At 46.2% G+C, this 12,262-nt stretch overlaps 1 protein-coding gene across 6 annotated transcripts in view; it reads right to left on the reverse strand.

The window, feature by feature from the left end:
- The window catches only part of shprh (SNF2 histone linker PHD RING helicase), a 228,095-nt gene that overhangs the window by 51,202 nt on the left and 164,631 nt on the right, over positions 1–12,262 (reverse strand). For 5 of the 6 annotated variants that reach the window (XR_015079506.1, XR_015079507.1, XM_085996774.1 and 2 more), the window contains 3 exons: positions 9,917–10,018; positions 7,212–7,283; positions 4,316–4,504 (listed from right to left, as the gene is read on the reverse strand). Coding sequence is in view for 4 of the 6 variants with exons in the window: in XM_085996774.1 (XP_085852900.1) it covers positions 4,316–4,504; positions 7,212–7,283; positions 9,917–10,018 (363 nt within the window). In the remaining 2 variants the exon portion in view is untranslated. The remainder of the gene's footprint in view (positions 1–4,315; positions 4,505–7,211; positions 7,284–9,916; positions 10,019–12,262) is intronic. The other variant, XM_085996777.1, reaches the window with a different exon arrangement.

Raw genomic sequence — 12,262 nt, forward strand, 5'->3', positions numbered from 1 at the left:
TGTAGCCTTCTCCTTCACATCACCCCCGCTCCCCCCCAGAACTCTCCATTCCTCAGACTCTGGCCTTTTGTGCATCCCTCCCTCCCTTCACCTCTCCACTGGTGGTCAAGCCTTCAGCCACCTAGGCCCCACACTCTGAAAGTCACTTCCGAAACCTCTGCACCACCCTCTTCTCCTTTAAGATCCTCCCTAAAACCCATGTCTGACCAAGCTTTTGGTCACCCCTCCTAACAGTTCCTTTTACTTCGTATCCATATTTGTCATTAAGTCTCTGTAAAGTATCTTGGGACAGTTTCATCATTGCCCTAACCCTGAACTCGCACCAGTTTCTCTCCAATCTCCCCTCTTGAACTATCCACGCTCATCTTGTCCTTGAGACCCACTTCCTGCTCCCTCGACCCTGTTCCCACTAAACTGCTGATCATCCAACTTCCTTTTCTGACTCCCATTAGCTGACATCGTTAACGGTTCTCTCTCCTCAGATACTGTCCACTCTACTTAAGTCTGCCATCATCACCCCTCTCCTCAAAAAAACCCTTGGCCCCTGTTCTTGCAAACTACCGCCTCATCTCCAACTTCCCTTTCCTCTCCAAAGTCCTTCAACGTGTTATTGCCTCCCAAATTCGTGCCCATCTTTCCCGCAACTCCATGTTTGAATCCCTCCAATCTGGTTTCCGCCCCTGCCACAGCACCAAAACGGCTCTCATCAAAGTCACAAATGACATCCTTTGTGACAAAGGTAAACTATCCCTCCTCAAAGGTAGTAATCTACAGATGCCAAGTGCTAGTGAGTACAGGAATAGGAGGATAGAACAGATGAATGCGTGGCTGGAGAGATGGTGCAGGAGGGAGGGCTTTAGATTCCTGAGGCATTGGGACCATTTCTGGGGGAGGTGGGACCTGTACAAGCCGGACGGGTTACTCCTCAACAGAGCCGGGACCAATATTCTCGCGGGGAGGTTTGCTAGTGCTGTTGGGGAGGGTTTAAACTAACTTGGCAGGGGGATGGGTACCAGCATATAGGAGTAGAAAAGAGGAATAAGGTGCATAAAAGAGTGATTGCGTTGGATAGTACTAGAGAAGAAAGTAGTACTAGAGGCAGAAGTAGTACCATATTAGATAGGAGCAGACTAAGAAAGACTACGAAAAATTCAAAAATGGGTTTAGAATGCATGTACGTAAACACACAAAGTGTGGTGAATAAGGTTGGTGAGCTACAAGCACAATTATCCGTGTGGCAATATGATGTTGTGGCAATAACAGAAACGTGGCTTAAAACGGTGAGGACTGGGCACTTAATATTCAAGAGTACAAGGTGTTCGGAAAAGATAGGGCAGGAAAAAAGGGAGGTGGGGTGGCAGTGCTGATTGACATAGGAAGACATTGTAATGTTGGAAAGAGAGGATGTTCTTGAGGGGACAAGGACAGAATCAGATTGGAGGATGGTAGACAGTGGTGTTCCCCAAGGGTCAGTGCTGGGGCCACTGCTTTTTTTGATATATATATATATATAAAAATGACCTGGAATAGAGTAGAATTTCTAAATTTGCCGATGACACCAAACCTGGGGGTGTGGCAAACAGTGATGATGATACCAAGCAACTGCAACAGCACATAGAAAGGCTAGCAGAATGGGCAGACAAGTGGCAGATGGAATTTAATACAGAGAAGTATGAGGTGATGCATTTTGACAGAAGGAACAGGGAGAGGCAATATACACTTAATGGCACAGTTTTAAAGAGTGTGCAGGGACAGAAGGACCTGGGAGTTAGTGCATAGGTCCCGAAGGTGGCAGGACATACTGAGAGAGTGGTTAGCAAAGCATATGGGATCTTGGGCTTCATAAATAGAGGTATTGAGTACAAAAGTAGAGAAGTTCTGCTGAATTTATAAAGCTCTGGTTAGGCCACAACTGGAGTATTGCATCCAGTTCTGGTCACCACACTTTAGGAAGGATGTGAAGGCCCTTGAGAGGGTGCAGAGGAGATTTACCAGAATGGTTCTGGGGATGGGGGATCTTAGCTACAAGGACAGGTTGGAGAAGCTGGATTTGTTCTCATTAGAACAAAGGAGGTTGCGGGGTGATTTGATAGAGGTTTATGACGGGTTTGGATAGGCTAGACGGGGAAAGGCTGTTCCCACTAGTTGATGGTACAAGGACTAGGGGACACAAATTTAAGGTTTTGGGCAAGAGATACAGGGGGGATGTGAGGAAAAACTTTTTTATGCAGCGAGTGGACTTGGAATTCACTGCCGATGGAAGTGGTGGAAGCGGAGACACTCAGTGTTTTCAAGGGGAGACTGGATAGGCACTTGAGGGAAATAAACTTGCAGGGCTACGGTGATAGAGCGGGGGCATGGGACTGACTGGATTGCTCTACAGGGAGCCGGCACGGACTCGATGGGCCGAATGACTTCCTTCTGTGCCGTATGACTCATCCTTCTGGACCTGTCTGTAGCCTTTGACATGGTTGACCACTCCATCCTCCTCCAACGCTTCTCCACCATCATCCAGTTGGGTGGGACTACACTCGCCTGGTTCCATTCTTATCTATCTAATCGTAGCCAGAAATCACCTGCAATGGCTTCTCTTCCTGGTCCCGCATCGTTACCTCTGGTGTCCCCCAAGGATCTATCCTTGGCCCCCTCCTATTTCTCATCCACATGCTGCCCCTTGGCGACATCATCCGAAAGCACAGCATCAGTTTCCACATTTACACCAACGGCTCCCAGCTCTACCTCAATACCAGTTCTGTCGACCCTTCCATGGTCTCTAAATTGTCAGACTGCTTGTCCGACATACAGTACTGAATGAGCAGAAATTTTCTCCAACTAAATATTGGGAAGACCGAAGCCATTGTCTTCGGTCCCCACCACAAAGTCCATTCCCTAGCCACCGACTCCATCCCTCTCCCTAGCATCTGTCTGAGGCTGAACCACACTGTTCACAACCTTGGTGTCATATTTGGCCTTGAAATGAACTTCCGACCACGTATCTGCAGCATAACTAAAACCGCCTATTTTCACCTCTGTAACACTGCCCGTCTCCACCCCTGCCTCAGCTCATCTGCTGCTGAAACCCTCATCCATGCCTCTGTTACCCCTAGACTTGACTATTCCAACGCACTCCTCACTAGCCTCCCACATTCTACTCTACGTAAACTTGAGGTCATCCAAAACTCGGCTTCCCATGTCCTAACTTGCATAAGTCCCTCTCACCCATCATCCCTGTGCTCCCGGTTAAGCAACGCCTCAAATTTAAAATTCTCATCCATGTTTTCAAATCCCTCCATAACCTCGCCCCTCCCTATCTCTAATTTCCTTCAGCCCCACAACCCACCCCCCCCCCACCCCCGAGATATCTGCGCTCCTCAAATTCTGCCCTCTTGAGCATCCCTGATTATAATTGCTCAACCATTGGTGGCCATGCCTTCAGCTGTCTAAGGTCCGGAACTCCCTCCCTAAACCTCTCTTTCCTCTTTTAAGACGCTCCTTAAAACTCTTTCATCTACCCTAATTTCTTCTTATGTGGCTCGGTGTCAAACTTTTGTCTTATAATAGTCCTGCGAAGCACCTTGGGATGTTTTACTATGCTAAAGGCGCTATATAAATACAAGTTGGTGTTGTTGCTGTTGCTGTTGAAGGACCTATATAAATGCAAATTGTTGCTGTTGCTTTGAAGCTTATGCATCCACACAGGGTCAAGCTGGTCAAGCGCCTTGGGACGTTTTACTACATTAAAGGCGCTATATAAATACAAGTTGTTGTTTCTAAGAGCGAACTGGGTCCCAGAGTGAACAGGTCCAACAAGCACACAGTATAACTCATAAGTTACAATATAATTAAAGTAATTAGTGCTAATGCTAAAATAAAACGAATACATTTTGTACAATGCCTCCTAGAAAGTGAAACATTGAGGTGTATCTTTTTAGGAGATAAGCAGAGGTAGAGAGATACGTGTATAATGGCAAGTATGGGAAATTTCAGATTTGTGGTAGGAAACTGTAAGATTAACTCTTTCTTATGAGCAGGCCCGAACATTAAACCGTAGGTAGCACGTCCCCATTTCTGACAGTACTGTAGTGCAGTAATACGTTACGCTTGTAAATGGTAAACAAATCAAGGACAAAGTAAGGTTACCCTCCTTCGGTATGATCCCTTGAGTTGCTTCTAGTTTGTGCTCCACTGCTCCCACATTATATCCCTCTCGTTTCAGTCTCTAATTTGGATGCGTAAATTAACAATGATACTAATAATATGAATTTTTTTTTTTAAAGGTTTGGTAGAGAAGATTTTGTTGCTCAAGACAGCTTACTTTAACAGGAAATTCATCTTCTTTGCTTGCAGCCTCGGTCGTGAATACATAAGAGATTTCTTTGTGTGTTGTTGTCTGTCTGCAAATCGCACACTTGATAGCGCTTCGCCGAGCACCAGTGCTGTACTGTTCTATTATAATGGTTATGCAGTCATTGCAGAAGCAGTGTCCACAAGTCAGTACTGCCCACTGTGATTGAGAAGAGAAAGAACACAAGCTGGCAAACAAAATAAGAAATTTCACCAGTACTTACAAATAGCTGGTGGAATAAGACAGCAATTTGTTTCAGTGTTTTGTACAGTTTAATATAGGGGGTCAGCTGTGGCTCAGCGCTCTTGCTTCTGATGTCAGAAGGCCGTGGGTTCAAGTCACACTGCAGAGACTTGAGCACAAAATCTAGGCCAACATAGAGTGCTGCACTGTCGGAGGTGCCGTTAAACCAAGTCTGCCCTCTCAGGCGAGTGTAAACGATCCCATGGCACTATTTGAATAGGAACAGTGGTGTTTTGGTCAACAATTATCACTCAACCATAACACTTTAATTTATCACATTGCTGTTTGTGGGATCCTGCCGGGATTGGCTGCTGCTTTTGCTGACATTACACTTCAAAAGTACTTTGTTGGCAGTGAAGCAATTTGGGATGTCCTGAGGACATGAAAGGCAGTATAAAAATGCAAGTTCTTTCTTTCTCTAATTAAAACTTCTGAGCTTAAAGTACTGATTGGGATGAGGTGCTGTTTTGTGCGACTGATGGTGACAGGGATCTGGAGGGGAGTGTTTATGAGGAACCTTTGATGCTACAGCTGGAATGAGTCAAGTATAGTGCTTGACCATCTGCCGTAGGTGCTGATCATCGGACATTCGGCAACAGGAATCTGGTGGAGCATGACAACAGCTCCCGCATGGACCATAAAACCACTGTGGGGAGTCAGAGAGCAGAAAATATCTTTAAAATCATGTAGATAACTGAGAAAAAGAAGGAAGGGGAAATATAATTTTTCTACCTAAGTGAATGACAATAACTTGCATTTATATAGCACCTTTAACATAGTAAAACTCTGCGCTCCTCCATTTCTAGCCTCTTGTGCATCTCCGATTTCCATCGCTCCACCATTTGCGGCCATGCCTTCAGCTGCTTAGGCCCTAAGATCAGGAATTCCCTCCCTAAACCTCTCCACCTCCTTCGCCTTATGTGGCTCGGTGTCAAATTTTGTTTGATAATCGCTCCTGTGAAAGCTCCTTGGGACATTTTATTACATTAAAGGCGCTATATAAATGCAAGTTGTTGTTGAAAATATTAAAAATGTTTCCACATTACATTTTGCTAACACTGATTTTTGTGCTTGCAAAATATGTCTTTCAGGTGCAAAGTTAGCATATGGGTTAACAACCATTCATGAACTGACCATGCCTTCGACAGCAGGAAGGGCCGCCCAGCAGCACTATTTAAAGGGATCATCAACAACTTCAGCTGACTTGCTTATTCAGTTCTACTGGCTCTGTCTAAGTTTCTGCGACTCTAGGAGCTTTCTAGAGTTGGTTAAAGTTGCTGAGGTCACAGGGAGTGCAGCTGCAAGTGGAGAACGCCTTGCTTCTCATTTAAAGGGTTTTGCTCACACCACTTGCTCACAGTCATGGGGGCTCTACTTGCAGCCCCCATCGCGCTTTAGTATGATAGGGAGATGGAGCAGAGGCAGAGAAGGAGCGGAGGCAACGAAGAAGAGGACAAGATGCTCGCAGAGGGAGGAGATGGAGAGGGAAGAGGGCTCTCAGCAGGAGGCCTTACCCACCTAGCGTCTTCGGAGAGCACTTCTCCTACCTGCACTTAAGCCACGAGAAGTGTATTAGGAGGCTCCGCTTCACCGAGGAGGTGATCACAGAACCCTGCCACCTCTTGGAACCAGACCTGCAGGGCATCGATAGCTCTCCCAGTCAAGGTTACCGCCACCCTCAATTTCCTCGCCAGTGGATCCTTCCAGTCTGTAGCAGGCGACATAGCTAACATCTCCCAGTTCACTGTCCATCGCTGCATCCAGGAGGTCACAGAGGCTCTGTACTCTAGAAGAGACTTCATTGTCTTCTCTCTCAACATAGAAGCAGGACAAATGCGCATGTGGCTTTGTCAGGATAGCAGCCTTCCTTATGGTGCAGGTCGGCATCGACTGCGCACACGTGGCTTTGCGGGCACCATATACCGATCCTGAGATGTTCCGTAACTGCAAAGGCTACTATTCACTTAATGTGCAGTTATTATGTGAGCAGGCCCAGCGCAACATGATGGTGAATGCCCGCTATCCTGGCAGCAGTCATGATACGTTCATCCTGCGCCAGTCCGGTGTGCCAGGAAACTTCCACCCACCACGTCAAACCCGAGGGTGGCTGCTCGGAGACAAGGACTATCCACTCTGCACCTGCACTTGGCTGATGACTCCCCTCTGCAACTCCACCACTCGTGGCCAGCACTCATACAATGAGAGATATGCTGCCACGAAGAACCTCATTGAGCAGATCATTGGGGTGCTCAAGCAACGGTTCCACTGCTTTGACTGCTCAGGAGGAGCCCTCCAGTACAAATTTTGCATGCTGCCTGCACCACTTAGAATGGGCACAGGCAAATAGTGCTGGGTGGTACCGCCATCCGTTTTCAGGCCGTATCCAATTTCTAGGCCACTGTCTGATGAGGAGTTTCGGAAGTTTGATTAAAATTATGAAAGTATTTTAAAATTACTGAAGTGACGTTTTCCAGATATAATTATTTTTAATTATCTGTGCGCTAATTTTGTTATAAACCTTGTTTAAAATTTGTGGAAGAAATGTTATATGAAACCTATCTGTGAATATGTTGAATAAATGCACACATACTGCAGCCTCATACACCTGCTGCTAACTTCTTACCTGCTGCCCTAATTGCCGTGCACAGATGGGACAGGGGTCCGGATTGACACTGCCTGTTGATGGATCCTGAGACTGTGAAATAAAATAAAGGATAGATATCAAATTATACCTTTTAAAATTTCCTCCTTCCTCTGTAAATGCAAATAGCAGTTGTTACTACCTTTGTTATCCAGGTTAGTAAAAACCCATTGAATTATCTGCTTCACCTTGGGTTAGTACTAACCCGCCAGATTATCTATTCCATTTTGGGTTAGTACTAATCCAACAGATTATGTGCTTCAGCACTAACCCCTTCGATTATCTGCTTCGTCCTAGGTTCTAATCCAATCAGATTATTTACTTCATCCTGCATTCTACTCTAGCAAAGAGCTGGCACAGACACAAGGGGCTGAATGGCCTCCTTCTGCGCTGCAAACTCCTATCCTTCTATAATGCTAACCCATCAACAAATATAACTGTACAAAACTGTGCTGAAAAAGAAACAGTATTTTCAAAGAGTCTGATTCAGTGCTCTTTTAATGTGCTAAATGGAAATTAGACTGGCAATCTATCCCAAGACTGACTCCTAGTGGTCCCCTCATATCCTCTTTCCAGTGGGAACATTCCCAGTTATGGTTAACTTATGTGCCCTGTTTCTTTAAGCCAGTTTTTTATCCATGGTCACTTTACCTCTAATTACTATTCCACGACTCTATTAGTCGTCAGTCTCTCAGGTTTTCTGAAAATTTAAGCATGCATCAAACTGCATTCCCCTGAAAGAGCTATCCAATTAGTCCCACTGCCCCTGCTCTCTTCACATAGCCATTTTCCTTTTTAAGTATTTATTCAATTCCCTTTTGAAAGTTACTATTGAAGTTACTATTGAATCTGCTTCCACTGCCCTTTCAGGCAGTGCACTCCAGATCACAACTCTCTTGAGTAAATAAAAAAAATTCTCCTCATCTCCCCTCCGGTTTTTTTGCCAATGATCTCAAACAGCCAATGAAGTATACATCTTTTGTTATTTTTTATTCGGGCTAATTTAAGTAGATATAACGAGGGTTTAACTTACTGGGAGTGTGGGCACAGATCACACCTGTCAGATCTCGGTCCACAATTTGCATGACATGGGTATCACAGAATCACAGAAACCCCAGTGCAGATAGAGGCCATTTCGGCCCATCGAGCCTGCACCGACACATATCCCACCCGATCCCCGTAACCCCTACACCAACACATATCCCACCCTATCCCCGTAACCCCACGTATTTAATCCCCCTAACACTAAGGGTCAATTTATCATAGCCAATCAACCTAACCCGCACATCTTTGGACTGTTGGAGGAAACCGGAGCACCCGGAGGAAACCCACGCAAACACGGGGAGAATGTGCAAACTCCACACAGACAGTCACCCGAGGCCAGATTCGAACCCGGGTCCCTGGCGCTGTGAGGGAACAGTGCTAATCACTATGCCACCGTGCTGCCATAGGAAGCTCCTGCAGTGCCCACCACTGTGGGAACTTCATTACAATATTAGAATGGGAGCGAACAAGGGGGCTCCTGCTGGTCGCAGCGGAATGCACTCTTCAATTTCACCCATGTAATACACAGCTCGCGTTTCCTGATCCTGTGTTGGATGCAGTTTCGGGCCCATCACCTACATCAGCAATGGACTGTTTACAAAAAAAATAACGGGCCATTTAACAGCACTCGCCATTCCACAAATTATGCCAATTCAGTACCACAGAGTGTCAGGCAAGAAAAAGATGCACAAAATCCAAGTCCGAGAATGAACATTACATCGAATGTACAGAAACAGGCCATTCGGCCTAACAGGTCCATGCTCCACACGAGCCTCCTCTCACCCTATTTCACCTCACCCTATCTATTCCTTTCTCCCTCATGTGATTATCTAGCTTCCCCTTAAATGCATCTATGCTATTCACATCAACTACTCCTTGTAGTAGCGAGTCCACATTCTAACCACTCTCTGAGTAAAGAAGTAAAGATGGGTCATTCAAGCAAAAAAAACACAGCATAAAAATCAAAGAATGGTTCATCATCCTTGGACAGATCGAATGCAGACAAGATAGCCCAGGAATTTTGCTCCTCCTTTGGGCAGAACCCAGCTCCCCACCCCACTGCTCAAGCCAAGTCGATTCCAGGGGCTGGGGGAGGAAGCCTTTATGCTACCCGCCTGTATTCAGCTGGTACATCTGGGGGCGCTCCCTTACTGCCCTGGGTATCCTGATAGATACGCCTATAATAGTCCCACGGGGGCCAACGTCCGCAGAGGGCAGGTGCCGTTCTGGGCCACAATAAAAAAAGATTTCCAATGGTAGTTGATCCCAGATGGATCGGCTGCCATTGGAACTCTGCTCTGTTGAGCCTACGTGTGGCCCAGAGGGGTCAACTTCCATTCCAGTATGGCCCCAACCAACGAAGCGGCTACCAGAGAAAGTCTGAAGCTGCAAGGTCTTCAGCCATTGCAACCTGTTGGGAGTTCCCAGAAGCAGCTAAGCTCCACGCCCCAAACCCCTGACTGCTGCCCTGGATGGGCACCCATGTAGTTCCGCTACTGGTGCGGGTATTTGCTCCCAGTATGGCGATGACCCCATCCCCGGGATATGATATGGTCATGGTGGAGCCGAAGCGGCGATTGGATTTTCCGGCCCGCTGTTTGTTTAGTACAGACGGTCTTCAGATTATATCTTGCACGTCCTACCTTCTCCAGATTTGTGAGGTAGAGGACTTGACCAAGCTTCTTCTGTAATTGTGAAGAGGCCACAGCCTTGTCATTTAGGAGCTTCATTCGATTTTGTTCCACCTGTAAAATATGCAGCAATGACCTTTCGCCCGGCTTTTACGGTCTTAAGTGCGCACCGTACGTTAAACTAGGTGATGCCCTGTGATATTGCTCATGGACTAAAATAAAACATACAGTTACTACATATGCATTGTACTACATACATTTAGATATATTGCTGCTGCCCCATTGCTTCTATATAGTTGAAGGATACACTGTTTTCATAGAATCAGAGAAAGTTACAGCATGGAAGGAGGCCATTTCGGCCCATCATGTCCGTGCCGGCCAACAAAGAGCTATCCAGCCTAATTCCACTTCCCAGCTCTTGGTCCGTAGCCCTGCAGGTTACAGCATCCCAAGTGCACATCCAAGTATTTTTTAAATGTGGTTAGGGTTTCTGCCTCTACCACCCTTTCAGGCAGTGAGTTCCAGACCCCCACAACCCTCTGGGTGAAGAAATTTCCCCTCAAATCCCCTCTAAACCTTCCACCAATTACTTTAAATCTGTGTCCCCTGGTTTTTGACCCCTCTGCTAAGATACATAGATACATAGAAGATAGGAGCAGGAGTAGGCCATTCGGCCCTTCGTGCCTGCTCCGCCATTTAATGAGATCATGGCTGATCCTTTAATTCAGTATCCCGTCCCCGCCTTCTCTCCGTAACCCTTAACCCCTTTTGCCCGTAGAAATATATCTAATTCCCTCTTAAATATATTTAATGAGCTGGCGTACACTGCCCTCTGTGGCAATGAGTTCCACAGGTTCACCACTCTCTGAGTGAAGAAATTCCCCCTCATCTCTGTCCTAAATGGTTTAGCCCTTATCCTTAAATTATGTCCTCTAGTTCTGTTCTCACCCGCCAAGGGAAACATTCCTTCTGCATCCAGTCTGTCTAGACCTGTCAGAATTTTATACACTTCTATGAGGTCCCCTCTCAATCTTCTAAACTCCAGTGTGTACATCCCTAAACTACATAGTCTCTCCTCATAGGTCATTCCCGCCATTCCTGGTATCAGCCTGGTGAATCGCCGCTGCACCCCCTCCATGGCAAGAACATCCTTCCTCAGATGAGGCGACCAAAACTGTACACAGTACTCGAGGTGTGGTCTCACCAGTGCCCTGTACAGCTGCAGCAAGGTATCCCTGTTCCTGTATTCTAACCCTTTTGCTATGAAGGCCAGCATACCGTTTGCCTTCTTGACCGCCTGTTGCACCTGCATGCTCGCCTTCAGTGACTGGTGTACAAGAACACCCAGGTCTCTCTGTCCTTTCTATCCACTTTATCTAGGCTCCTCATAATTTTATACACCTCAATAATATCTCCCCTCAGCCTCCTCTGTTCCAAGGAAAACAAACCCAGCCTATCCAGTCTTTCCTCATAGCTAAGATTCTCTACTCCCGGCAACATCCTTGTAAATCTCCTCTGTACCCTCTCTAGTGCAATCACATCTTTCCTGTAATGTGGTGACCAGAACTGCACACAGTACTCTAGCTGAGGCCGAACTAGTGTTTTATACAGTTGAGGCATAACCCCCCCTGCTCTTGTATTCTATGCCACGGCTAATAAAGACAAGCATTCCGTATGCCTTCTTAACCACTTTATCTACCTGGCCTGCTACCTTCAGGGATCTGTGGACATGCACTCCAAGGTCCCTTTGTTCCTCTATACTACTCAGTGTCCTACCATTTAATTTGTATTCCCTTTCCTTGTTAGCCCTCCCCAGATGCATTACCTCACACTTCTCTGGACTGAATTCCATTTGCCACTGTTCTGCCCACCTGACTAATTTATTGCTATCTTCCTGCAGTCTACAGCTTCCTTCTTCAGTATCAACCACACAGCCGATTTTAGTATCATCTGCAAACTTCTTAATCATACCCCCTATATTCAAGTTTAGATTATTGATATATACCACAAAAAGCAAGGGACCTAGTACTGAGCCCTGCAGAGCCCCACTGGAAACAGCCTTCCAGTCACAAAAACACCCATCAACCATTACCCTCTGCTTCCTGCCTCCGAGCCAGTTTTGAATCCAACTTGACACTTTGCCCTGGATCCCATGGGCTTTTAACTCTGTGACCAGTCTGCCATGTGGAACCTTATCAAAAGCTTTGCTAAAGTCCATATACACTACATCAAACGCACTACTCTCATCTACCCTCGTTACCTCCTCAAAAAATTCAATTAAGTTTGTCAGACACGACCTTCCCTTAACAAATCCGTGCTGATTATCTTTGATTAATCTGTGTCTTTCTAAATAAAGAT

This window comes from Somniosus microcephalus, chromosome 9 (assembly GCF_052327205.1).
Source record: "Somniosus microcephalus isolate GS21.2 chromosome 9, FLI_Smic_1.0, whole genome shotgun sequence".
Classification (NCBI taxonomy): Eukaryota; Metazoa; Chordata; class Chondrichthyes; order Squaliformes; family Somniosidae; genus Somniosus; species Somniosus microcephalus.